Consider the following 27,704-nt stretch of genomic DNA (forward strand, 5'->3'; position numbering starts at 1 on the left):
TTGCCAGTAGTCCAACGTGCGGCCGCGGATCTGTTCGCTGAAGGCTCCATCAAGTAGAGCCTCACTCCTGAGCCTCCACGTGGGTGCAGGAGGTCGGGGCGCTAGCACTGTCCAAGCGGCTGTGAGCGGGGAATGGTCAGACAGCACTCTAGCCTGATATTGTGTGTCTTCAAATGAGGCCTGATGTTCTTCGCTCACTAGTAAGTAGTCTATTCTAGTATACACTGCGTGCGGGGGCGAGTAAAAGGAGTATCCTCTCGCTTCAGGGTGATGTTCCCGCCAGAGGTCTACTAGTGCAAACTGTTGTGTCAGATCTTTCAGGATTTTGGCCGGCGGGGAGGGGCGGGAGTGCTTGCTATCAGATCTGTCCATGCGGGGATCTAGGGTGTAATTGTGGTCTCCTCCCCATATCAAGATAGTCTCTGTACGGGCCCATCCTAGTGTATAGGGAACGGAAAAAAACTGTGGCATCATGGTTGGGGGCATAGGCGTTGTTCAGGCAGACTTTCCCCCCTTCTAAGGTGCCGTGTATCAGGGCCATTCTTCCCTTGTCGTCTGCTTTCGTGTGGATTAGATGTATAGGGATGGGGGGGGCTATCCATATAAGGACACCCCTAGCATATGTAGAAAACGTGGTGCCTATCGTCGTTCCTTTCCAGATCCGGACTAGCGCCGCCAACTTAGGAGCATTCAGGTGTGTTTCCTGCAGGAAAGCGATTCCGACCTTGCTTCGTTTCAAGAATGAGTGGATTCTACGCTGTTTGATGTAGCTGTTCATCCCTCTGACATTCCATGTCATGATTCTAATTTTGTCAGCCATGTGTAGTTGGTAGTCTGATGTTCCGGGCTTGCACCTGGGTCTGTAAAGGGTTCCGGCGACTTTGGGCGCTCTAGGTGGTCCTGGGTCTGAATACTAGCTAATTCCCAACTGGGGTGCCCTGGTCTGGGTTCCCCTTCCCAAAAAACCTGAACTTCCCTTTAACATAACACGTCCAGCGAGGTTTCCCTCGTTCTGACTTTCCCGTTTCTGCTCCATTTGACCTAAGGTCTCCAGGTGCCCTACGGGTGGGTTTAATGCACCCAAACCTCTTCAGGGGTCCTGAAGCAGGAACTCTTCTATTGTTGACTTGTGAGGAGTTGTCGGACTCCCGGGCAACTCCTATGGGGATCAATGTTGCTGCGGTGCGGAGCATCTTGGTTTCCGTACTGGCCCAGCTCCATAGCAGGGTGACTTGTGTCACTTGGGATGCTGTTTTCGCGGCTTGCGTTCTCTGGGTTCTATATCTGGGATCTGCTCCCTGTCCAACCACTCACTGGCTTCCGCTGGTGTATCGAACAGTAGTGCTTTGCTGTTGTGTAGCACTTTCAGCCTGGCCGGGTAGAGAAGCATGTAGCGTAGGCCTGCGTTTTTTAGTCGTGCCTTGGTGGAGATAAATTGGGCCCTCGCCATCTGGACTTGGAATGTGTAGTCCGGGTATATGGCCACTTTGGCTGAGTCGCGTTGTATGGTGCCACACGATCTGGAGAATGCGAGGATCGCCTCCCTGTCTTTGTAATTGAGCACCTTGGCTATTATGGGCCTGGGTGGGGCCTCCGTGGGCGGCCGTTTGGTGAGGGAACGGTGTGCACGCTCAATGGTAAAGCCCTGCGACAGCTTACTGGCCCCAATTTCCTGTAGCAGAAGGTTCTCTACGTAATTCGTGGGGTCGTTCCCTTCAATACCCTCAGGAAGTCCGAGGAGTCTAACTTTGTTTCGGCGCGCCCGCCCTTCGGCTTCATCAGCTCTGTCCTCTAGGTTTTTTAACTTTTGCACCAAAGCGTCCACATCATTGAGTATCTGGGTTTTCGCCTCCGTGTTCTCGCGGACCTGGGACTCCAGTGCTTCCGTTCGATTAGCTATAGCGTGGACATCCTGTCTCAACAGGTTCAGGTCAATTGCTACAGCGTCGATTTTAGCCTCCATGGTCTTCTGTAGGGCCTTAATGGCCTCCGGTAGCTGTGAGTTTGCTGGTTCCTGGGTCCTGGGTCTTTTCCTGCTGTGCTACTGAATTGGTGGTGCAGGTGTCAAGACTGGCTGGGCCACAAGCCGTATAGGTTTCCATAGTTGTTTGCCGCTGTTTACTTTTGTTGCCTCTTGCTGACATTTCTAACTGACCAGGCGGGCCACTGCGAGGCTATCTGCGGTACCGTGTTGTGGGTTAGACTAGTAGAATGTGTTGGTTGCGACCCCTCGGGACCATGGGTGCAGGACCACTTGACAGCCGTGCAGGAGGGGGGCGTCAGGCCCGCCTCAGCGCCCCCGGGCTCGTGTACGCTCTCGCCCCGGGGTAGAAGCGACGCCTGAGGGTCCACAATCAGCTAGTCCGCGATCTGGCACTGCTCGAAATGGGTGCCTCTCCCCGGCGTGGGCTCCCCCAGGCTGAGTCCTCCGCCGCGGGGCGCGGCTGGCTGCTGGCGCCAGCCCGGGACCCACCGGGCCGGGTGCAGTTCGTGGTCGTAGTGGAACCTGTGAGTGTGCAGTGCCACAAGCTGGGGCGCTATTGAGGGGTGGAGGGAAGGGGGGGCGCTTATCCACTGGGTGATGCTGGTGATGGCGGCTAGGACCCCCCTCCCACCTTCTCCTTACCCAGTGTTCGTTGGGCGGGTTGGCGGGCCTCTCCGCGCCGACCTCTTACATCCGCAAGATGTGCCGCAGCCCGGGAGCCGAGATCCCCGGTCGTGAGCAGACCCGGCGGGCCGCACGCTCTCCACCTTCTCACAGAGGCCCCGGCGGCATGTCTCAGGCCGGGTCCCCTCCAAGGCTCCTCCGCTCACGCCGGAAGTTCAGGTGCTCCGCTGCCTCCTTCGCGGGTGGGCTCGATGTCTTCTGGGATCCAGCGGTACGTCGCTGGCCGCTCGGCGCCGGGGCTCCCCTGGGGTTCCGGGGGGGGGCACCGGAGCACAGGATATCGCTGTGTGGGATGGTCTTATCTCCGCTCCTCCCGCCCAGTGCTCTATTCACCTCCTCGGCGCCGTACACCACGCCGGTCTCTAGGGCCGTCTTTTGTACGGGCCGCGCTCCAGTGTACGGCGTCCTCTGCTAGGCAGGCGTCATTTTCTGGTGCCAGCGTATCTCGCCACTCACCGAATATCTTCGCACCGGGAGGTCACAGCGGGCCCAAACTTTACATGCAGGTGCTCTGGGTGCTTATCCGCACACGCACCTTATGACTCTCTCGATTCTCTCTACTGACTTGAACTTCAGTTCCCGAGGACGTTCAACCTACCAGTGCCTTGAGACCATACCAAAGTAACATAACATCAGTGAGGTCATAGGTATATTCCTCTGAGGATCGTCAAAGGTCCGTCGAAACTTGGCCACAGGTATAAAGGGAAGGTCCTCCCCTTGGCCTCTTGGTAGCAAACCTTTCAGGATAAGAGACATTTCTCTAGTCTGTCCATGCACCCCTCAAACTTCTCCCTGGTCCATAAGGATGAACCAGAGGGGTCTAGGGGAGCAAAAGGCTCTTCTTCTTCTCTGGATCTTCGAGATTTATTCCCCAGCGTGGTTGATAAGAGCACAGGACTTTCCGAATAGTCCTTGCGGGGTTCCGGATGCTGAGGCGCGTCTCTCAGCGTGTCCTTAGGCTGTTCCTAGGGATACCATTGCTGATGCTCGGGGTAGTGGGGAGATGTGCCGGGCGGGCCGAAGGCTGCGCAGTGGATTTCAGCACCACCCGGGCCTTAAGTGGCGTCTGCGCGTCCTCCTGGAGCGTCTCTACGGCAGCATGTGTTTTAGTGCTAGCGTCCTTTATTTTAGAAAGCCCTGTCGCAGGCCACTGCTGCGGTTGCGGGGAAGGCTGCCGGTCATCAAGATCAGCAGAACCAGTCGAAGTTTGATGGGTCCGCTGGCGCTTTGGCACGCTTCGACAGTGCAGCCAAAGCAGAACCTTGGGTTGTGCGTTTGTATAAAACTTGTGCATCCCTGTCGCCGGGTTTATTCCCCATAGCATGACTGGCATCGTGCCTGCCGGGGTCGGGGACGGACGCTGCGGATCGTGAACTCTCTGCCGTTAGGTGAATGGCTTCCGAAACAGAGGCCTGGTCATCGATAGTCAGTCCCCCCCCCATATCACTCAGCAGTAGCAGGAGAAGAACCTTCGGCCTGCAACATGTCGTAGGCCGCCCACCGCTTCAAGCAGCACTACTTAATCGTCTTTGGACGCAGGAGTTTACAAGCTGCGCAAGCTGCCTCGTTGTGGTTGAGAGGAAGACAATTGTTGCAGACTGTGCTAGTCTTTCCATGGGTATTTGGCCTTACACAAGGGGTAAAACCTAAATGGAGTCTTGTCCATAGCGCAAGACAGGTGCAGCATTGACAAAACCCAGGGAACAAAGAGGGTGATAGAGGAAAGGCGTATTTGAAAGCATATGGCCGACCCCACTCTCCCTACTGTAAGGCCGGCCAGAAGGCACGGCCACGTGGACGGCAGCGCCGCCGGATCAACAGGCCATCTAAATCCCGCAGCAGTCTTCGGTGATGCACAGGATTCAATCGTCGAAGTGACTTAAGGGAATAAACGACCAAAGTCGATAATTATAACATTACCGCAATCTTTTTCAAGCGCTCCGCATTAGGGCGACCTATTATCTGGGCGGGGAAAAAAACAATCAGAGGGACCTCGACTCTTGAGGATCTTGGGTACACTACACGGCATGTTAGGGATATTGTTACAGGTATGCCCATGTCGACGTCCCCTTTCGATCCTCGAAAGACAAGATGCAATACTCCGCGGTTGCCACTGGATGTCAGACTATATGCACAGCAGGTGATTCTAAGCATATTAACAAGCATCAGAAAAATCTTTACAGTACAATTACATTACATATTACACATAGAAATTGTATATGGAATATGTCTTGATGGCCAGGGATTTGGCCAACTGCAAGCTACTCTTTTTATCAAGTTCCTCGTCCGTGGAGGAGCGGAACAAGTCACTGCCATCGAAGAGTAGGCCGAGGATTTTTGTCCTGAAAATCAGGGTTGAATCTAGACGCCTTGAGCCATGCAGTCATTCTCATGTCAGTCGCCACACAGATTGCCCTGCTCGCAGTATCTACGTGTGCCACCGTGGCTTCCAAGATGTCCTGTGCCATGAGTTTTGCATCTGCGCATCCTGCCCCGAAAGAGGCTCTTGTCAGCTGGAATTTCTGGAAGGAAGTCTGCGATCCCCCTCCAGGATGGCATCAGCGTTGGATTGCCTGAGGTGAAGGCCAGCAATAGAGTAGACCATATTCCCGTAGGCCTCTAGAATGTTCTCTTCTTTGCCCAGCAGGGCTGAAGTTGAGGAGCTTGTGATAGAGGTCTGGGGCTTGGCATTTATAGATGCCGCAATGACAGAAGACAGTGGCTGGGCGTGCACTGACAAGAGCAGAGTGTTGCCCTCCACCTGCCTGAATTTTGGACTCAGCCTCTTATTTGTTGGCTGAGTGGAGTGCGGCTTGAGCCATCCATTCTTTGCCAGAGCCTCCACATTCTTCTGTAATGGGATTCCAGATGTGGATTCTGCTTTGCTAGTGAGCACTTCTGCCAGTACCCCTGACTCTGGCAGCGGCTTCTGGGGCTGAGGAATGCACAGGTAATCAGTTAACCCGGCAATCCTATCATGGAATGCTCTCGCCGTAGAAGGCATGTCCTGCTTCTCCTCATCAATGTCTTGTTGGTCAACTGTGTTAGAAGGGGCCCCTGCGTCTGCAGGTATTAGTTCTGCCACTGAAGAAGGCCCAGGCGCTGGAACTGGAGGTGTAGGCGCTGCAACCGGAATTACCGGAGGCATGGGCAACGGTGATGTTCCCCATCTGTGGAGACAGCATGAGGGTCACAAATTTGTCAAAAAAACAATCCTCGCAAGCGGGCTGGGTGTGATCCTGCACAAGAGCGGGCTGTGGGGGGCGTAAAGGCCTGTGGTCTGCTCCCACCTTGCGAGTACATGCCCTCATGGTACCATGTCTGACCCATGAATGTCGGTTATGAAGTGGTCCACGTGACCAGAGTTATAGGACCCCAATCTACCCTGGCCTCAGGCTCGCACCTCTGCGGTTAACCATGCTGGCAGGCTTCTGTCCTGGGTGCCATCGTGTCTGTGCATGCCACCATTTTGTCCGTGCCTTCCGCACTTGCAAATGTGGACGACGTGGGCCTGGGTTCAGCATGCACCACAGGCGTGGGCCTGGTAGGCAGTTGGCCCTCGGCCATGTGGCCGGTAGTGCCGTCGGTGCTGCGTGTAGGTGTCACCTCAGGCGTGTGCCCGGTAGCAGAGCTGAGCACCTCAGCATGTATCCCGGTACTAGGCCCAGGAACCTCCTCAGCGGCAGAACCGGTAAGGCCCTTGGACCCCCTCGGCCAGTGAGCTAATGTCCTTGCTTCCGGTGCGAAGGTCCGACTGACCCCTCCCGCCAGTAGGCTTCCCCTGGAAGGAGTCACCACCGCAGGGTGCTTTTGAGAAGAGTATGCTTACCTTCTTGGTCTTCCTGTGTACGTATTCCTTAATGCTCCCAGGCGGAGTCCTGGAGAACAACTCTTTCCACTGCGCCAGCCGGTTTCGGAGGGATCGGGGTGTGAGCGCGTTGCACGCTGAGCAGCCTTCCCATCCGTTATCTCTCCCAAGGCACCGGAGACAGAGCGCGTGTGGATCTGAGGTGGGAAAGGAACCGTTGCACGACAGACACCTGCTGAAGCTAGCACCGGTCGACATGCATAGAGGTCAGACTAGAGCACCGGTGAAAAGTGTTACCAAATACCTGTACATTTGAAAACAAAAGATTAGGGAAAGTGCATAGAATTACAAAGCCTGAGGCCTCAACTAGGAGCACTGGTGAAAGCGGTCTGCTCCCGTCGATGCGGGAGCGAGGACGGAAGTGTGTCAATGAGCGCATGCTCCCAGGGCTGCGCCCACGCACGCGTATATAATTTTAAACGGAAACTGTTATTTTTCTGGTGAAAAAAGGTTCAGTTCCTATCCCTAGCAAGGGACGCCCATACAGGATGGAGGGAAGGGGAAGGGAGGTAGGAGTAAACAAATGTAACTTTGAAAAATAGAGATGGACCGACTAGGCCTTGTGAGCATATGGGAACGTGCAGAGACAGAAGGGATGAGGTAGCAGGGTGGGGGGGTAAGTGCTAGGTGTACCAAGAGAAGTGCTAGGGAGAAGCAGATGTTAAGTGACTTGGTGAGAGTGGTGAGCTGCCAATGGATGATTAAGTGCAGGCCTATGGATAGTCTAGTGGGTGCCAAGGAGAGTGGTGGGAGCAGGCAGAGGCTGAATGAGATTTGGTGTGGGAGGCCAGGACCCAGGAGGACCCATAAGGGCCCTGGTCACCAATCTCAGCAACTGTGGGGTTTAGCAGAGGACGCAGAAAGGAAGGGAAGGACGAGGTGAAAAGGAAGGTCTTGATGATTTTCCAGAATTTGAGGAGATCCGTCTCAAGACGAAGAGGAAGGGGGGAGGCTGTTCCATAGGAGGGAGCCTGCAGAGGAAAGAGATCGGCCACCTGCTTGCTGTTTGGCAAAGAGCTTGAGACACAGGGAGTTGGTGCCGGAGGAACGTAAATCTCTGGAGGGAGATTATTTAGTGAGAGCGAGTTATAGATAGCGTGGTCCTTGTCCCCAGACAGCCTTATGGATGATGCAGAGGGCTTTGAATTTTATCCTTGCAACAACCGGGAGCCAGTGTACAGATTTTAGGGCTGGAGAGATGCAGTCCCTGGACTTGAGGCAAAGGATAAGTCTTGCTGCCCTATTCTGGATTAGCTGGAGGGGGTAGGAGGGTAGATTAAGGAAAAGGCTATTGCAGTAGTCTAACCTAGAGAGAACAAGAGCTCTAGAGACACTGAGCTTCTGGGGGAAATTATGAATTCTTTTGAGGAGGAAATTATTCCTTTGAGGAGGTGGTGTTGAAAGTGGGCCTTCTTGGCAAGGTCCTGAATGTGTGGGAGGAAGGAAAGAGGAGTCTAAGATAACTCCAAGGTTTCCAGCTTCAGATGAAGGAGAAGGGGGAGGGGGAGAGCCCATAGAGGATGGCCAGAGTGAGGGAAAGAGGGAGCAGAAGTCCCAACAGGAAGGATCTCAGTCTTGCTGGTGTTGAGGCAGAGGTCATTGAAAGTACACCACGACTGGATGGAAGATAGGTAGTCAGGAATGATTGAGGAAGTAAGGAGGGGATCAGAGGGTAGTTTGAAGAAGAGATGTGTGCATAAAACTGGAAGTTGGGGGAAGGGCATAAGGTCAGCACTTTTGAGGGCATCATTTATTTGGTTATGCTTGAACATATTTTTGCCATTGTTATGTGATTTAAAAAAAATTCAAAACAACGAATGGAATTTTCAACAAACCCAAAATGTGTTCTTTTTTTTTAGGTGTTTGGGTAGTTAAAAATGCATTTGTTGTTTTTGGATTTGTTAAAATCACATGTAACCCAGCAGATTTATGGGTATCCCACAGGGTGTGCCATAAGGACGAGCCTGCTTCTGGTAAGCAGTAAGAGGGAAGAGGGAAAGACACAAAAAGAGAAAGAGGGTGGGTCACCTTTAAAAAATCTTCATCCCAACAGGGTCATAAAACGTTTAAAAAGGATAAGTCACATTACATGTACAGGGTTAGTGGGACTAATCATCCCAAGCATAACTCTGGTTATTCTAAGCCTCCCTATGTCCAAAGACCCAGTGGATCTTGTGTGGCTTGTGGAGCCAATGGCCATGTGAAAGGGGACCCCAGATATAAGGTCAAAACCTTGGGGTCCACTCTGTGAATCTGGCCTTCACTATTGAGGAAGAAGTACTCGCAGGGGCATCCTTCTCCTCCGATTCCTTACTTTGTGGGATAGGATCAGAAGGAACAAGTTACTTACCTGGAACGGTTCTCCAGCATGGGTCTGGCATGGATTCACAGGCTCATGAATATTCCTCGTCGTCAGGCTGGGAATCCTCTGTAAAAGAAAAAAGTTAAACTGTCTTTCTCTCCTAAACCAATCACTGAGCTCAGGGTCATACTGCCCCCAGCCAATGACTGTCCTCTCCTTAAGCCCCTCCTCAGCCAGACATCTTCAGATTTGGAAGCACTTAAAGTGGCAGTAAGATCAAGAAGAGCCACATAGGGGCAGGCGGGAGGGATCGCATGTGAATCCATGCCAGACCCATGCTGGGGAACAACAGTTACAGGCAAGTAACTTGTTCCTTCTCCAGCATCGGGTCTGGCATGGATTCACATGCTCATGAATACAGAATACATAGCAGTACATACATACACAACCACGGAAGGTGGCAAGGCTCAACAAAAGCCATTCTCTTACCTCCTCACCAAGCTCACCTTCAAGCGAACAGGTTTGCGTAGCACAGCTTGGTAGACTCTGGACTCCTGCCTGGAATCCCTGTCGACGCAGTAGGATTTTGTTTAAGTGTGCGTCGAACTCCACGTAGCAGCCCTGCAGATGTCCAGCAGGGGTAGACCAGACAAGAAAGATCCCTCTGGGAGAATGGGCACTCAGATGGCCAGGCAGTGGTCGGTTTGCCAACCGATGACAATGGGTGGTGCAGCCGGAGAGCAACATGATGATGGAAGCCTTGGACAAAGCCTTCCCATTGTTCACAGGACCAAAGTTCACAAAAAGCTGTTTGTGCGGGCCACATAAAACTTCAGCGCTCGAGCCACATCCAATGAGTGCAAAGTCCTTTCAGCCGGCGAGTAAGTTATCGAAAAAAACACAGGCAACACCTAGGGCTTGTTGAGATGAAATTCCGACGGAACCTTGGGCATGAAGGAGGGGTGCGTCCACAGCACCACCCTCATCTCGTGGAAAGTTAAGTAAGGCTACTTACAGGACAACACCTGGATTTCGCCTACCCTCATGGCAGAGGTGCCTGCCACGAGGAAAGCGGTCTTCCAAGACAGGAACTTAAGCTTGATGCAGAGGCTTGAATGCCCCCCCACCACATGAGCCTAGTCAGCACCACGTTGAGTTCCAATTCCGGGGCAGGCGCCTTCACTGGCGGGAATAAACGGAACAGTCCTTTGATGAACTTGACCAGACGGTGCGCCCAAAGAGAGGACCGTCCCGGAAACCTGGTGTAGCAGGAGCTAGCCGCCAGATGCACGATGGAGGCGTGAGCCAGTCCAGACTTAGCCAAAGACAAGTACGGAAGAACTGGAGGAGCCATGGCCCTTAAAAGGGTTAATCTACTGCGACCTGCACCAAGTCGTGAAACGCTTCTATTTGTGTGTGTTACACTTCAGAGTCGACGACGCCCTGGCTTTGGCGAGGACCTCCCTGCAGTCCGCCGGCAGCTTGTAACCCCCGAACTCTAACGCTGTAGGAGCCAGGCCTTCAGGTTCAGCGATCCTGGGTCGTGGTGCATGATTGCGCCTCCTTTCCTGGCCAGAAGATCCACGACCACTGGCAACTTGACTGGAGGGGACAACATGCAGAGAAGGTCCGGGTACCAGATTTGTCTCGGCCACGCTGGTGCGACGAGGATCATCCTGCATGGACACCATCTGAGTTGACTGAGGACTCATAGTAGCAGCGGCAACGGGGGGGACGCATACAAAAACAGGCCTTCCCAAGGGAAGGAGAATGCGTCCCCCATGCTCCCCGGCTGGGGAAACCTGCGGACGACCTTCGGTAATTGGTGTTTGTCGCCATTGCAAACAAATTGATCTGGGGATTGTTCCACTTGAGGAATGGCTTGTCCACTTGATCCTGCCAAAACTCCCACCCGTGGCAAGAACGCAGCTCCCTGCTGAGGGAGTCGGCGACAGTGTTTTGGACCTCTGCCAGGTGAAAAGTAATGAGGAAAATCCCCTGGGCGAGGGCCCAGCTCCACAACTCCTGCGCCTCTCTGGAGAGCACCGGGGACCTGGTGCACCCCTGCTTCCGGATGTAAAACATTGCGGTGGTATTGTCCATGAAGAACCTCACCACTTTGCCCTTGAGGGACGGGAGAAATGACCTTAGGGCCAAGAACAAATCCCCTAGTCCCAGAACATTGACGTGTAACGTCTTCTCCTCCAGCAGCCACAGGCCTCTGGCGTGAAGACACCCGGTGTGTGCTCCCCACCCTTCTAGGGAAGCGTCTGTCATGACTGTCTCTTGGTACGGGGGTTCTGGAAATTTGTGACCCCAGCGATGTTGGACCGCACGCCCCACCACCTTATCGCTCGACGGAATTCCTTGTTGAGAACAATCCTGTCCTTGAAGCTTCCGGATACCTGGATCCAGCGGGCATCCAGGAACTCCTGTAGTGGTCGCATCCGCAACCTGCAGAGCCGGACCAGGTAGATGCATGTTGACAACATGCCGAGCAGCGACTGGATGGTCCTTACCGTGGCCATCTTCAGTGCTAACAGCCGTTGCACTTTGCCCAAAATGGCCACTATCTGCTCCTCCAACGGAGCCGCCATGCAGGACACTGTTGAGCCTGGACCCCAGGAACAGCGCGTTCTGCAATGGCATCAAGCAGGATTTTGCATAGTTCACAGAGAACTCCAGCTCCATAAGCAGCCAGACGGTTCTCTCCGTGTGGTCAGATGCGACTTGGCCCGGATGAGCCAGTCGTGGAGGTACGGGTACACATGAATTTCCTGTAGTCGCAGATGGGCCACCACCTGTACCAGGCACTTTGTGAAGACTCTGGGAGCCGACTTCAGTCTGAAGGGGAGAGCCTTGAACTGGTGGTGCTTCCCTTGAATGACGAAGCGCAGGAACTTGCAATGTTTTACGTGAATGGGGACATGGAAGTACGCGTCCTCCAGATCCAACGACAGAAAGTCCCCCTCCTCCAGCTGGCCGAGCACGTGCTGCAACGTGATCATCCTGAATTTCTGGTACTTTATGAACTTTATGAGTCGTCGTAGGTCGAGAATGGGCCTCCAGCCCTTGGTCTTCTGTCTTGCCAGAAAGTATTTTGAGTAAACTCCAGAGCCCCAAAGTCGATTCGGAACCAGCTCGATCACCCCTTTTCTTAACATGGCCCGAACCTCCAGCAGCAGCTGAGGGATGTGGTGTTCCTGTCGGGCCACCAGTGTTATTCTCGGACACTTTCGTTGAAACTCCAAGGAGTGTCTGTGGGCGAGAGTGCCCAGCACTCATTGATTAGTGGAGATGTTCTCCCACACGCTGACGAAGTTTGCCACGCGGCCTCCCACCAGGGTCCATGAGTGAGGGCCAACATCTCGATCAGTCCTGCTTGGAGGCTGGCGCACTGCCTGGGAGCCTTGGCGGCGGCCACCTCCGAAGGCCTTGGAGCGACCCCTGAAAGCTTACTGTGTCATGGAATGGGAGGGTTGGCGGTAAGAGGAAGATCCACTGCCGAAACTCTTCGAAGACCTCCCCGACTTTCCTGCCGAGGGACGAAAGGACTGCCGGTGCTGTTGAAGCGTGCCCAGGATGCGAACCGTCTGTCTTGATGGCCTGCAGAGATTTGTCAACAGCTTTGCCGAAAAGATTGTCTCTGTCGAATGGCATGTCCATGACCCCATCTGGCGGAACCCAGTGTCTGCAATGTCCAGGGGCACGGTGATGGCATGGTCCGGCGCCACCTCGCCTTACTGAAGTATCTCCATTGCCTCTACCCGCTTGTCTTCGGGGAGGAAATCCAGAATGAAGGCCATCTTGAACCAAATTTTCTGGTCGTAACCTGGCCAGGATCACTAAGGCATTTCGCCTCCTTGACCGTCGCCCCAGCCGAATAAATGACCTGTCCAACGGCATCCAACTTCTTGCCCTCGCTGTCCGAGGGAACAGATGTTGACGACGGCGGGTTGGATGAGGTCTTTCTTGCTGCAGCCCAGACCAACGTGTCCGGCGATGGTTGCGATCTCAGACACTTGGGTGCAGTCTCCGGCTCGCAATACTTCTTCACAAGCCGGTCTCTTAGCCCAGGCGAAGGAGGGGTTCTCGAGGAGCACCTGCCCCTCATCCCAGACGTCGTCCAAGAGTGTGAAAGACAGAATGGTCTTCCTCTTCACCTCCCGGTGTTGGTACAGGGTGAGCTGAAAAAGTTCTGACACCCGGGCAATCATTGAATGGAAGGATCCCACTTCGTCCAGAGGGGAAGGCCTCCAGAGGGGAAGGCCTCAAGAGGGCGACGGATGGAACAGAGGCGTAGGATGTCGTCTCCTCTTCTTTGGAGGGGGGGGTCCTGGTGACAACAGGGTCCCCGCCGGTGGAGCCGCTGGTGGCGCCGTCAGCATCCTCTCCTGAATCTCAGACACCAATGTGTGGAGAGTCGAGAGAATATCCTGTGAGAGATCCCTGGGGGGTCCATGGGGGATAGGAACGCTGGGCCAGGCGCCTATGTCGTCTCCCATCTCCTTCCGGATGGTCGGGACCAAAACAACGTCTTCCTCAGACAATGAAATGTCTGTGCCCCTTAGCTACTCTGCTTCCCCTCCCGCCTTTTCCAGGTCCTGGGGGGTCTGATTCAGGCTGAGGTCCGGCATCCTCTTCTCTGGAGTTTTGTCCGGCCTGGCTGAAGCCTCCCACCTGGGAGGAAGTGCCACTATGGTGGCCACTGTGGTACCCTTTGACGAAAGGATGGCCACTGAGGACATCTTGGCCTGGATCACCGGGGCCTGCGCCGGTGGGGCGGACCCTTTGCCCTGTTTCTTCTACTTGGACTTATCTGACTTCTCCCGGAGCTACCCCGGGGTAATAGACTTTCGCCTAGACGAGCTGGAGCGGTGGCTGGTGATCGAGGCAGATGGAAACTATGAACGCGCCCTAACCATCGCAGGACCTGTCTGCACGACGACCCCGTTAGAAGCGCTGGGCCTTGTCTTGGGCCCCCACGGATGAAGCGCCCTCGAAGGACTTAAAAGCCAGCTCAGGATGGCCCGATCCGGATGAGGCCTGCCCCAGCGTGCTGCCCAGGGTAGAGACCTTGGCCTTGAGCTACGTAACCAGACAGGCATGCAGGTCGTTCATCGGAGAAGCGACAGCAAATTTCACAATCCTCCTCCTTATGAGTCGGGTGTAGGCAGTACAGAGACTGGGAATGTTTGTCCTCCATGAAAACATTCTGCAAACCGCAGCTGCTGCAGAGCTTGAAGAGGGAGGCCTCCTTCTCCGTCATGATCTGGCGCGGTGTAGGCCTGATGGAACTTCTGGAAATTCACAAAAAGAACACTCAACGATTTAAGCCCTTCGGGGGCAAAGAATGAAGCCGGAAAAACGGGTCCCCGTTAACCGATGTGTAAACGATGGAGCACACAGGCTCGATTGAACACAAACACAGATTTCCTACCGAAACAGTGTGGAAAACGCAGAAAGCTAGACGAGCAAACCGTGAGGACTCCCCACTTGAACGTGCGGTAAACATCTGAAGATGTCTGCCTCAGGAGGCTTAGGGAGGGGGCAGTCATTGGTTGCGGGCAGTATGACCCTCAGCTCAGGAGAGAAAGACAGTTATTGAGGATTCCCAGCCTGACAACAGGGAATATTCAGGAGCATGTGAATCCATGCCAGACCCCATGCTGGAGAAGTAGTATTAGTTTCCCTGGGAACCTAGAGTAGCTGAGGCATATGCTTCCATCACTGATAACACAAAGCATTACTTTAAGGATAATGTCATGGTATATGGTGTAGAAACTTCTGCCATTAGGGACACTGGGTCCAGCCGAACTGTAGTGGATTCCACTTTGGCAAACCCAGAGGAGCTAGCCAGAGCCCCTCAGGTGCCCACCAAGTTGGCTGAGGGACCCCTCTCAAGTTCCCTGTTATGCCTGTAACTCTAGCTGTGAATGGTAGAGTAGCTGGGATACATGTGAGTGTTCAAAGCATGTCCCTGGGAGAGTTCTGTTGTGAAACGATCTAAGAGACTTGGGTCTTCTGGGAGATCCAGCAGAACGACCCAGCACTAGGTCTCAGACAAAGGCTGCCCTAGTCAAGTCCAAGGCTTGCCAAAGCCAAAAGGGTCAACTTAAGGCTAAGGGAGTAAAGAAACAAAAAATATGGAAAGAGAAAATTCCCTCCAACTCACTAAACGCAGAGGTGGATGTAGTTGGCCAAGCCCCTGAACCAGACTAGGTAGAGGGGCTGCCTGAAATTCTCAACACCCATGACCATCCTAACTGCAGAGCTTGTCTGCTGAATGTGGTCCTGACAGGGCCGAGTTTAGTAAGGGCCAACGTGAGTACCCATCATTGAAGGCCTCAGGAGACGGCCTGTTCCCAGCTTGAGGGTGAAACTCCTGGGAAACAGGTGGGCTCCTGTATAGTGAGCCCGATGAAATGGTCTCTGACAATTCGTACTTTCAATTAAAGGACACATTTTTCCTCCCAGGTATCATGGACCTCAATGGGGGCCACTATGGCCCCAACATATGCCAATTGCTTCATGCATAAATTTGAACGAGAATACGTGTTAGATCACACTGTGTGGCGCAACTATTTAGGCCTCCGGTTGAGTTACATCCATGATATATTTGGGGTTTGGAAAGGGACAAAAGAGAGCTAATAAATCTGAACACTATTGATCAACAAATACAATTTACCAGTGAGAAGAGTATCAATTTTCTTGATGTAGAGATCAAACTGACAGAGGATTTACTCAACTAAAATACTTTCAAAAAAGAACCAGATAGAAATAATCTTCTACATCGACCAGCCTAGCTTGATTAGAAACGTACCTTTCAGTGAAATGCTCAGGGTGCAAACAATAGTGACTGATCCCAATGAGCGCATGGATCAAATCACAAAAATGGGGGCAACATTTTTGGCGCGTGGCTACAAACCCGAGGAGGTCAATGTTGCAAAAGAAAGACTGGTTAATACCACACTATAGGCTTTACTCGATGAAAGTCGTAAGGAAAGGAAGCCACCGACGCTTAAATTGGAAAACCCTAACATGCAACACCAGAGTGGAACCTTTATTCCGGGAGCTACCTGTGTTTGCGTACAAATTTGAGAGACCGCCTAGTTAACACTAGACCGGCCCGTAAAAATCCATTAAGAAAACTGGAACATTCCCTTGCTTAAATTGTACCAACTGCGGTTTCGTAACAAAGTGGAATACAGTTAAGCACCCAAGATCAGGTGAACAAATTAAGATAAAAAATAAATGCCACATGTGATACCAAGAATTTCATTTATACCATCAACTGTCCGTGTGGGATGTATTACGTGGGACAATCAAAACAGTCATGCAAACTGCGATGGAATGAGCATCGCTCATGCATGAGAAATCAAAACATCAATTCAGCAGTGGCCAGACACTGGATGGAGAAACAACATAGGTCATGTCACAGATCAGATTACAAGTGGTGGATGTCATCACCACAAGAGACAGCCATGAGAAACTGAATAAAAGGCTGGACCAAATGGAAACATTTTGGATTTAAAAATTGGACTCTTAAGCTCCCAATGGGATGAATGAAGAAGTGAAATACTTGTGCTTAAAAAACATGTGTCGTGTTTAAGAATTCAGGCATAGGAGTCGAGAATAATTCCCTAGTAGCATTGACGGATTAAACAGCTAATTGTCGATGCTTTTTATGTGTTTTTAGGATGTTTACAAATCCTATTTGAATGGAACTGCTGTTTGTGCAGTGGTAGATACGATTTCAGTCAATAATTGTTCTAATGTTATAGATATTCAACTTTATTGTTATCATGAAGAACTAGCATCCTCTTGTATTTCACCTTGACAGGCATTTCTGAATTAGGACGTACGCCATTTGTAATATTGAACATGTCGATATGACATACCTGTGTTTGAGTACTATGGAACTTCAGCTACCAGCGAACCCCTGTAAAGATCACTCAATATTATTGCATACTATGTGGTAACACACTTGTGTTCATATCCATTGAACTGGAGCGACCGACCAAGGTGCTAAAGTTGATGATCCGAATTCTGCTCGAACAAACGTTGGACGCAAGGCAGTAGGGACGTCACGGCTTGTCGCAGACGTTGTGACGTCACAACACACGCGCTGAGTAACCATAATAAACAGGTAAGACATGGCCGTAGCAGCAGCACGGCCTCCACGTGGATACAGACTCCTGATCTGATCAGTGAGCCATTAGACAACAGGTAAATGGCTAAGCATAGACACTGCTGTGTCGGTATCAGAAGGCTTTTATTTTTTCACAATATTTACCATACATTTTGTGCCATTTTTTTCTTTTATCTCCCCACTTATTGTCTACATCTTTTAGTGCCTTTTACCAACCATAATCTGGTTGCACGAGAAATTCAGGTAAAACATCCAGTTAAATTTGATTAAGAATTCCAGATTGTGTTTGTGTGAACATATAGATCATGTGTGTGTGTTTTCTTTTTTCATTATTCCTCACCTGTAGTTCTATGCATAGGATACAGGTAATTCATAAGTACATGATACAAATGTGTTTTATCAAGGTGTATTGTATTGACACAAAAATCTATTGTTATCTCCATTTTATTTTTTGTGTGCGTTTTTTCTCTGTGTTCTTATTTATTATTTAGTATTTATAAAGCGCACGGCAGCCCAGGGGCATCGTGGCGCTGTTACAACAGTGAGCTTGATTGCAAATACATACATGTTACATGTGCGAGTATGGTACAGACTTAGTTACAATTCATTATAGGAGCAAAAGTTAGTTGAACAGAGTGGTTTTAAGAGTTTAGCGAAATGCTATGTGGGAGGTCTCTGCTCTGAGTGTTAGGGAGGGAGTTCCAGAGTTTGGGTGCAATGTGGGGGAATCAGATACCTCCCGCTTTGGCTCTGCGAATGTGCAGGATGCGTAGTTTATTGGCATGGTCAGTTCTCTTGAGATGAGACAAGGTGTCTCTGGCAATGGTTTCTGAGAGGTAGGGAGGGGCAGAGAGGATGAGGCATTTGTGCGTCAAGGTTAGAGTCTTAAACATGATCCTTTCTCTTACGGGAAGCCAGTGGGCATCTCTCCTGGCCTGTGAGATGTCATCTCTCTTTGGGATTCTGAGGGCTGCTCCGAGAGCTTTGTTTCGAACAGTTTGAAGACGGTTTACATTTTTAGCTGAGGTGCCAGCCAGGAGGACATTGCAATAGTCTAGTCTTGCACCTATGGTGGCTCTAGCTAACGATAAGCAGTTTTGGCTGGATAGGAAGGGAGCGGCAGCGTTTATGAGTTTGGTAGTGTGAGCAGATGCAGAGGCAATGGCCGCTAACTTGCCTTGTCATGGAAAGAGTGGAATCTAGGTAGACCCCCAATGTTTTGGCTGAAGGAGACCTCGATAGTGGAGTTGTCAATGGAGAAATTGCTATATTGTTGGTTGAGTTTGGCAAGTATTTCTTTTGGGCCCAGAATGATTATCTCAGTTTTGTCCCCGTTAAGGCACAGACCATTGGCCACCTTCCAGGCTTGGATGACGGAGTGGATCCTAGAGGGCTGCGGAGTCTTGGTCATAAGAACCTGAGAGAGGCAGGAGTACCTGCGTATCATCGGCATAGTTTGTGTAAACTATGCCGAAAGTCTAGTTTGTCAAAAAGGGGTTTGGTAAATACATTGTAGAGTGTGGGGGCTGTGCAGGAGCCTTGTGGGACTCCATGGTGGATGGTGGAGGGTTCTGCGTTGGCTAGGTCAGAGAAGAGTTTCATGGCTCTGCCTTCCAGGAAGGAGGTGATCCATGCGGAGGCATTGTTGGAGAAGTATGCGGCATGGGTGAGGTGTGTGGTGAGGGTTTTGTTATCTACGAGGTCAAAGGAGGCCGAGAGGTCCAAGAGAAGGAGGAGAGCCGGTTTATCTTTGTCCATAATAGTGGTCATTTGGTTTTTGAGGTCTAAGAGGGCTGTTTCTGTGCCATGGCCTTTGCGGAAGCCAGATTGCCTCTTGCCCAGGATGGTATTGGTTTCTAAGAAGTGCTGGATCTGATTGTGGGCTGCTTTGTCCAGGATTTTTAGGAGGAAGGGGAAAGTGGTAATGGGTCTGAAGTTAGTGGTGGGAGGGGTCTAAGGTGTGTTTTTTTTGTTGTTTTTTTTTTTAAGAAGTGAGCGTACCCAAGCATCCTTGAGATTAGAGGGGGCAATATCTGTCGAGAAGGAGGCGTTAATTAATGCCGTTAATAGAGGAGCTAAGGATTCAGTGCAGTCTTTGATGATGGCAGGGGGGCAGATGTCTCCTTTGCAGGTGGAAGGCTTAAGGTGAAGGAGATTGCAGACTTCCTTTTCAGTAACGTCACAGAAGGAGAAGAGAGTTTGTCTGAGCATGGGGGCGTGGGGATTTAGGCTGAATGGGTTGGTTGGGCTTGGGTAGGGCCATAAATTGCAATGGAATTTTTTGTTGGAGCAATTCGATTTTGCCAAGTAGGCTGTCGGAATACTGGAGCACCGGGCTTTGTCTTTAACGATCTTGTCAGGGCTGGTGGATGGAGTAATGAGGTCTAGGAAGATAGTAAACAGTTCTTTGGGTTGTGAGTTGGCCTTGGAGATCCGCGTGTTAAATGAGTTGGATTTGGCTAGGAATATGGCGCGTTTATAATGGGTGGATATATTTTTGAATTCTGTTTTGGTGGAATCATTAGAGTTGGTGTGCATAGATTTCTTTTTCTTTTTATTCTCAATTGGGGCTAGGGCGTTAACAGCATTGGTGAGGGTATTTTTGTATATATATATTAGCGAGGATATTGGGGGTCGCTGGAAAAAGGGGGCCCGAGTTCAGCGATTTCAAGGAAGGGTCTGAGACTGTCCTTGGTTCGTTTTTTGGAACTTCTGGCTTGGGCCGGGGGAGCATAGGTGAGGGTTTTGGTGGTGTGTGTGTGTGTGGTCGGGATGGTGAAGTGGATGCAATTGTGGTCAGTCCAAGGGTATACCACGTTCGAAATGTCGGAGATGGAACAGATGTGGTCTGCCACCCAGTCGAGAGTGCAGCCTTTGCAGTGCGTTGGGTTGTTGACTTTTTGTGTGAAGCCAAGGACTGCGAGTGGGTGGGCTTTTTGGTGTTTGAGTTGTGCTTGTGGTGGGGAGTATGTGGGCCTAGCCTGAGGTTTCTGTTGGCCGTGGTGTTAAGTAGGCTATGAATGGGGGTAGGGATATTGCGTGATCAAAGTCTGGTAAGCCTGGGGTTAGGATAGGCAGGAGAGATGTGTGAGGAGGTAGGACATGGGGTGCATATATGATTAGCTGGGATTGAGTGCAGATGGTGTGCAGGAGGAGCGTCTGCTACGTTGGCAGTACGCAAGGGGGGGAGCTTTCTGTGGGGTGTGAAGGTGGCCCAGAGTAAAAGTGAGAAAGCGAGGTGACTGGTGAGGGTTAGGATGAGAGTGAGCGGTTGAATGCTCATGAGGGTGAGGGGGGGGGGGTGCATGGTAGGACGATTACAGTGACTAGCAACCAGAGGATCTCAAAATGGCAGCAATTACAATAGCACGCAGCCAGAGGTGCTCAGCCACGACAGTTTGAAGATGTTAGGCAGCAAGCATAGGCTTATGCCGAGTTATGACAAGTCAGGTGGTAGAGAGCATAGATTCAGTATAGTGTTACTGATGTACAATAGTAGGGCATTGGTCACTGCCAATCTGCGTAATATCGCATTTAAAATGTCAGTGCTGTTGAATTAGAGAGCAGGGATAATGGATGTCGGCTTGCGTCGGTAATGCAGGGGTGGAAAACGAGGTAAAACTACTCACAGTGCAGCTAATAGTCCAGATCACATCAGGACTGGCCGCTTGCACGTAAGCCACAGACAGACAGGCCAGGTGCCTTGCGCGAGTGCCATTGGGGAGGTGCAAGCTCGCACATTCTGGCGGTCCTAGCTGTAAAATAGCGGTGGCTCTACCAATGAGCTGCCGATCAGGCAACGAGTAACAACATAATGGCGGCAGCCATTTTAGAATGCTCCGCTTAGTACGGCAAGGAGAAAATCTGATATTCGCATCAGATGCAGATTTTATGGTGTAGCTAGAGGTTCCTTCTGGGCATGGGAAGCAGCACATTGCTTACCCTTGCACCCGGCAATGTGCAGCTTCAGGTCGTGCAGCAGATCATTCGATGGTGCTACTGGGGCTGGTGACTGGGCTCTGGTGGACTGGGCTCCTGATCTATTCCAAGGCAGTTCTTTAGATGGCTCCATTGAAGGTGTCAAATTGGCTCCTCAACTGTCTCCTCAGCAGCGAGGTGAGAACTTTGCTGAGGCAATTCTCCTCCTTGTTCTCACTTAATCCAGGTTTGACACCTTGGTGCAAACATAACATTAACACTGGAGATAGTATGCCTACCAAAAGTAGGAGCTATAGGATGTCCGATAAAGTTAGTTCCCACATCAAGTCTGAGGTCAACAAGATGCTGGATCCATGGGAGACTGAACCCTCCAGTACTCCATGGTCCAGACCTGTGATTCTGGTGCCAAATGCAAGTACCTCTGAGCTGAGGTTCTGTGTGGATTACAGGGCACTGAATGGAGTCACTAAGACAGATAATTACCCCCTACCAAGAACAGACTAATTGGTAGACAAGCTGGGTGCTTTCAAATATCTCAACAACTTTGATCTCAATGCATGATAAAGCCTCTTCCCAGTAAGGTGCATTCAGTACAAGACTGGTATACCCTCACAACCCAAACCCAAGTGAGAGCTTTCCTGTGCCTCGCTGGGTATTACAGGAACTTTGTGGAAGACTACAGGACCATAGATGCTCCACTGACTGCCCTCACTACTCCAAAGAAACACAAGGAGAGCACTTGGTCTGAGGGGTGTGAGGAGGCCTTCCAAGGCTTAAATAAAAGACCCCATGTGCCAGGCGCCCATTTTCATGGCCCCTGACTATCGAAAACATTGTGCAGACAGATGCCTCAGACACTGGAATAGGTGCAGTTCTATCACAGCAGGGAACACCCTATTGGATTCACCAGTCACCAGCTTAAGGACAGAGAGCTCAGGTGGTCCACTGTGGAAAAATAATGTTTTTCCATCGGGTCAGCCCTTAGGAAGCTGAGGCTACCTCTATGGGACCCACTTCACTGTGCAGACTGATCACAGGCCCTTAAAGGGGCTGATGAACATGAAGGGTGAGAATCCTATGTTGCTCAGGGGGTCCATTAGCCCCCAAGCATTTGAGTACACTATGGAGCAAAGGCCAGGTGTCCAACATAGCAATGCTGATGGGTTGTCCCGAATGTTTAAAAGATCTGAACATGAGACTCATCCAGGAGTGGATTAGTTGCCCCTGTCCTTAGCCTGGGAGGGCGAGTGTTGGGGAACATTTCTAAACAGGCAACTTTCCCTCTATATTTGTTAAGCCCCACCCCGCCCAAACATTTTGCTTCGTTACAGTATCCTGACCTAACTTTTGCCAGGGGAGCACAGCCTTCTGCTGCACTCCCCTGGGCTTTCGCGCATTGTTATGGAGAAGCCGACACCTCCTTCAGGCTGTCAGTACTAATAAACTTCTCTTAGTCTTAACTTTGTTGCCACTTTTGGTAACATTTCATCATTGCGCAAAGTACGTTACTGTAGCACACAACGGGTTGCTTGTGTTTTTTGGCCCTAGTCACCCCTTAAGGATTTTTTGGTGATTGGATAGTGTCCCTAGAAACAGACTGGTGGCAGCAGAAGCTTTAGCTTGTATTTTTACAACTTTTTACCAAGCCATACTGCGCTTGGCTCATGACTGTGGCTAGTGGCTGTCATGGCCATGCCACAAGGTATTTTGTCTGTTCCTTTGGCCATCTTGTTCTTCGGCCTGGTTCTATGTCCTTTCATCGCCGGTAATATAAACGCCTGGAATTCAAACGTGTACATCACATTCTTTGGGGGGGGTACGTAACCCCCCCAAATCCCCTGTCCCCCACCTATTTTTACCTATTCCCTACGCCCCCCCCAATCCATTATCTGCCTTTTCCCACCCCTTAAACATTTTGTTTTACATTTTCATAATTAGGTACACGTTTAAATTCCATTTACCAGTGATGAAAGGACGTACCCCCATGCCTTACCCCTGGTCTCTGTGACCCAGGAATTCCTTATTTGGGCATGCAGTTGTCAGCAAAAGCCGCTTCTTTCACGGGCTCCTGCAGGTCACGTGTATGGGTACCCAGGAAGCGGGTTGGGACCGTCTAGTCACAATACTGGTGCCAGGATGTCTGTTGTGCACAAGGGCATTAGAGCCCGACTGGTCCCTGACTGCCGGCATGCATTAGTGGGGCAGATCTTCTCATTGGCCGGCCAGGTGCGAGCACTCGCCGACTTGTCGCTATGAAGAGGGGTACTGAAGGCAGACCCCCAGATCAGCAACAGGTCTGAATCGACCTGTAGACAAAGCCAAGTATCCAGAAGTGCTAAGCGGATCCAAGGACTATCGGGAACCGTGCTGAGGAAGGTTGGCATCCTGATCCCACTGTTGTCCCGGTGTAGCCCTGCTTTGTGCTTGATCTCCAAAGACCTGCAAAGGTGCTTCAAACATATGGAGTGGTGGGACCAATCGCTCTCGATGTCTCCGGATTGCCCTACAAAAGAGCTTGTTCGGAAGTGTTGCTGGACCGTTCCGTGGACTGTCCAGCTCCAACCTTGGCACCCGTGCAGGAGCGTCGCCGCATGAAGGTGTGTCTCCAACTTTTGGGGAATCCTAACTTGCAATGCAAAGCACCTTCTCACTGAATGTCATTGTCCCAGCAGCTTTGGGCCGCGAGAGAGAAGGTTGCGTCAGATCACAAGAGTTGGGTGCCCCTGCATCACTCACGGTGCGACAGTGACGGTCGCTGAAGGCAGTTTTCCTGCATTCCTTCTTGTGACCCAAGACAAGCTGCATCAGTGTTTCATTTGTTCTTCAACCAAATTGAGAGATACAGCTCCTGTTGCAGATTGGATCTGCATCTGCACCCGCAGCGCCTGTGCACTTTGAAGCCGAAGCGAATGCAGGAAATCGAACCTCTGAGGACCCCTTTCAGACTGCCAAGTTAGGACCAAAACCGAACTGAGTACTGAAACCACTTGCCGGTGGCCCCTTGTTCATCCATAGCATTTTACGCACAGAGGATCGCTTGTTGTCCTCTCTTTGGCTTGGGTAGCCTCCGCTTCCTAAAGTCCTCCGAAAGTTGGAAGCAGCTTTGCTGATCGAAGCAGACAGTCCCTCGACTCTTAACTTTAAGAATCTCGTCCCTAACTTGGCCAGCTCCTTAGAAAGGTACTTTGGGACTTTGATGCACGACAGAGCACTTTTACGCATGCATCGAACATTGAGCACAAGGCTCCACTCCTCGTAAGGTTGGACTTGTAAAGTTAGGGTTTTCCATTTCTGAAGTTTCTCTATGCTCTACAGATTGTCTGCCTTTTTCCTTTGCAGGTATTGGTGGAGCTTCTAACTTTATCGCATTGACTTCAGGGACTATATATGGACTATATATTTTTCAATTCAACATTTTATTAGCGTATTCAGAAACAAATACACAATGACAATAGCATAGCATTATGTAGCATATAGAATACAGAAACTCGGCCAGAGGCAAAAGCATATTTTACATAGTGTGTGCTTGTGTGGTTGTGTGGTATTTCGCTATTGCTTTTCATTATTCAATTATGTTTATTCTTGGGCCTAATAAATTGTATATTTTCGTATACTTGTGTAATCGTAATTCTTGGTGTTTCACTGTGTGCTCAAAGTACTCTGATCAACCTCACTCCTCCTGATACTTATCCTTGAATGCTCTCCAAGCTACCGCAAATTGGTATGGCCATCTTCCCAGAAATGTGCCTTGTTTTACTAACAGGGGTAGCCTCCTAAACATCTGTCCATCAGGCTAGAGTTTAGAAATCCATTCTAACACTGGGTTCATGCATAAAATGTGAGGGTCTTGATGCTGAAGCCAGAGTCGACCACTGAAAGATCCATTCCGAAAGAAGAAACAAGAGGACGTCTGCACCCATCTCCAGCGACCGGCAAGCCGACTGACTGCTGCGGCTCCAGCCTCATCTTCTGTGCGATATGGAAAATCCAGACCGGATGACTTCCTCCCGCGGACTGGTGGGTCTAACCAGTCTCAAGACCATCTGCAGTTTGAGCCATCCCACAAAGTGCTGTAACTTTCCAGGCCTGCAATACACAAATACCCAGGGACCCCTAGCACTGCAGCGGTGCATCGTCTCGTCAAGCGCGGTTATGTCTGCAAACTTGAGGACATCTATCTGGGCATATAGAAACTCCACCCCAATCATAGAAGGCCCCTCTGAATAAATCGAGGGCTGAGCGCAGTCAGAAAGTCTGACAGGTGACAACCGTCGCTGCTCCAAAGCCTGTTTCGAGCCTCCACAACCAAGTGCCACAAAGATCATCTGCTGGGCAACCCTGTAACCGAGTCTGATCGTCTACTCCCGCCAAAAGTTGCTCCTCCAGCCGCCAAGGCCAGAGACCTGAACCGGAGCTGCTGTCATCTTATCTTCATCATAGAAGGTACTGTCCGACTCCTGGGTACTTACCTAGGCAGCTGTGTTGCTGTCCGCTCCTTCTGATGTTCCTGAATCACGTTGGGGTGGACACCCCCACCGTATTCTACTGGGCCCAAAGACATCCGTCCTAGAGGCTGAAACCCTTCAGGTTACCCATCTAGCCCCCCTGAACCCCTAGAACTGTTTTCGTAACAAGCAATGGAATTGGATTCAGATATTTGACAACTGAGTGTCGGTCTTCCTTTGTTCTGCCACCCAAGGATCACTACCCCCCCACCCCCCAGTGTCCCCATCTCACTTCTTGAGACACCCATGCCCCAGACAAAGTTGGCCTTCTTAAGTAAGGCTTTCCTAAGTAAGGCTTTCCTAAAAGTTGCCTACTTGCCAGTATTGCTATACAAGTACACAGGAAGTACAAGCAAAGCCTTCAACATTGGCATCAGCTGGGTTAGAAACGGCTGCTGTGTACAAAGCCCTAAGCACCTCTGCAACCTGAACCCACTATGCAACAAACATGTATGATTATATTTGACACCAACACAACCTGCAATGAAAATATTCATGGCTCGGATGTAGACTCCTCTAGAAACAAACACAGCCCACTAGAGGGAACTGTGATCAGAGTGCCCATCTAAAGCCTCCCAAGAAAATTCTGTTACAAAAGATTCAGGCATTTTAAATTGGTCTGCAATAGTAACTGCATGTTGAACTGATTTTTCATTTAACCATTTCTTCTAGTTATCCAAAGTTAGTAACATATATACCACCCATTAGTTATTTAAAAGTTGTTAGCCATTACCTTGGCACAGGGCTCTCTACAAAGGAATAAATAGTGCTTTTACTCAGATGATATTCATGCTATTCTATTGTTCCAAGCATTTCCCTAAAATGGGGGTGAAATTCAACTTAGTTGTGGAACAGTTATATGTTTTACAAAGAGTTTTCTAAAATCAACTTACCCAGGTTGTCATCCCTCGAGAGGAGAAGCGTGCTATATTATCTTCAAAGTCAATGCCACCAACTCCGATCACATCCATCTGATCAGCAGGGTTATTGAGGGTACTGGTGGAAAACAATAAAAAGTGTGATTAACGAGACAAACAGAACACTTGCCAAGTTTGTTGCAGTCTACTCACCACTTGTTGATTTAGGTTTATTAGTTGTATATGCCACAGCACAATTTCCTATCTGTGCATGGCTTAAAGATAAAACCCTGTTAGCAGATACATCTAATCCAACCAAATCAAGCCACACTCTTCAATTCAAAATTCTTCAATCACTACTGTGTACATTGTGGTTCATAACTAAAGGCAGGCCTAAACAACTTGAGTTTTCAGGAGTTTCCTAAAGTGCTTGTTATTAGATTTCCCCCTCAACTTGGTTAAAGGGGACTCCTTACTTGGGACCCCACCCTACCAAAACGTCATTGTGAGGACCCATGAAAGTATGCTGTGCAAATGCAAACTGACAAATGAGAGGGTCATGGTTGGCATATAGTAAGAAGAGAGCTTGTGTATGCATGTATAATCGTGGTGCAGGGATTTGAATTTTAGTGCGATGGCAAATGGTGCTTTCAGGGCTGGTTTTAGATGACTGACATTTCAAATGTTCTAGCGCACAGGGTTCTGCAACCAGAGGCTTTCCAGATTTACTATGCTGGCTATGGTGTCAAAAAAATCTGGAGAGCAATAGAGTGCAGGCCCATGTTATAGAACATTCGGTGTGTCTGTTTGCAGCTTGCCTGTGAGACTTTGATGAGCAAGTGTTTATGCACTTTCCTAAACCTGGGAAAACTGGTTTCCCTACTATTTCCTTGGCTTGCATAGTGGCAGCAACAGGGTAGCAGCCAAGGTCGACTGTTTATAAGAGATGTGGGGTAGACAAGAATATAGTACAACACATCATCACTTTGAATAAATAGATGTACACAGACGAGGTATTCTGGCAATATACTTTAAAGATCGGTTAGAATGTCAGTGCATTTTTTAGTGAAGTAGTGTCATTCAGAAAGTCTTTACCATATCTGTTAGGACAACCAGGTAGGCAGATTATTAACTGGGACCTTTGGGTACACATTTTCACAGGTCGACTCCATGAGTACAATGGGGGTTGTATAAACTCACTCAGGAATCAGTTATCACAGAAACAGGAGATGAGCCGACTTCTGATCGGCAATTCAAGATAGTTGTCTGTTGCAGAATGGTGCCCAACAAGTTAATGACAGATACAGCCCAAGCGAACAAATATGACTTTACATCTGGATAACTGATGCCTCCGTCAAGGCACAGTGCTGAGGTTCTCACGCTATGAATATCTTCGGCTGGTTCCACCCACTG

The 27,704-nt window shown here is 50.3% G+C and overlaps 1 protein-coding gene across 3 annotated transcripts in view; it reads right to left on the reverse strand.

The window, feature by feature from the left end:
- Positions 1-27,704, reverse strand: part of MBTPS1 (membrane bound transcription factor peptidase, site 1) — a 1,184,166-nt gene that overhangs the window by 518,519 nt on the left and 637,943 nt on the right. For all 3 annotated transcript variants that reach the window (XM_069604782.1, XM_069604783.1, XM_069604784.1), the window contains one exon: positions 26,328-26,430. In XM_069604782.1, the coding sequence (XP_069460883.1) occupies positions 26,328-26,430 (103 nt within the window). The remainder of the gene's footprint in view (positions 1-26,327; positions 26,431-27,704) is intronic.

The sequence above is a fragment of the Ambystoma mexicanum genome, chromosome 1p (genome assembly GCF_040938575.1).
Source record: "Ambystoma mexicanum isolate Mex_15411 chromosome 1p, UKY_AmexF1_1, whole genome shotgun sequence".
Taxonomy (NCBI): domain Eukaryota; kingdom Metazoa; phylum Chordata; class Amphibia; order Caudata; family Ambystomatidae; genus Ambystoma; species Ambystoma mexicanum.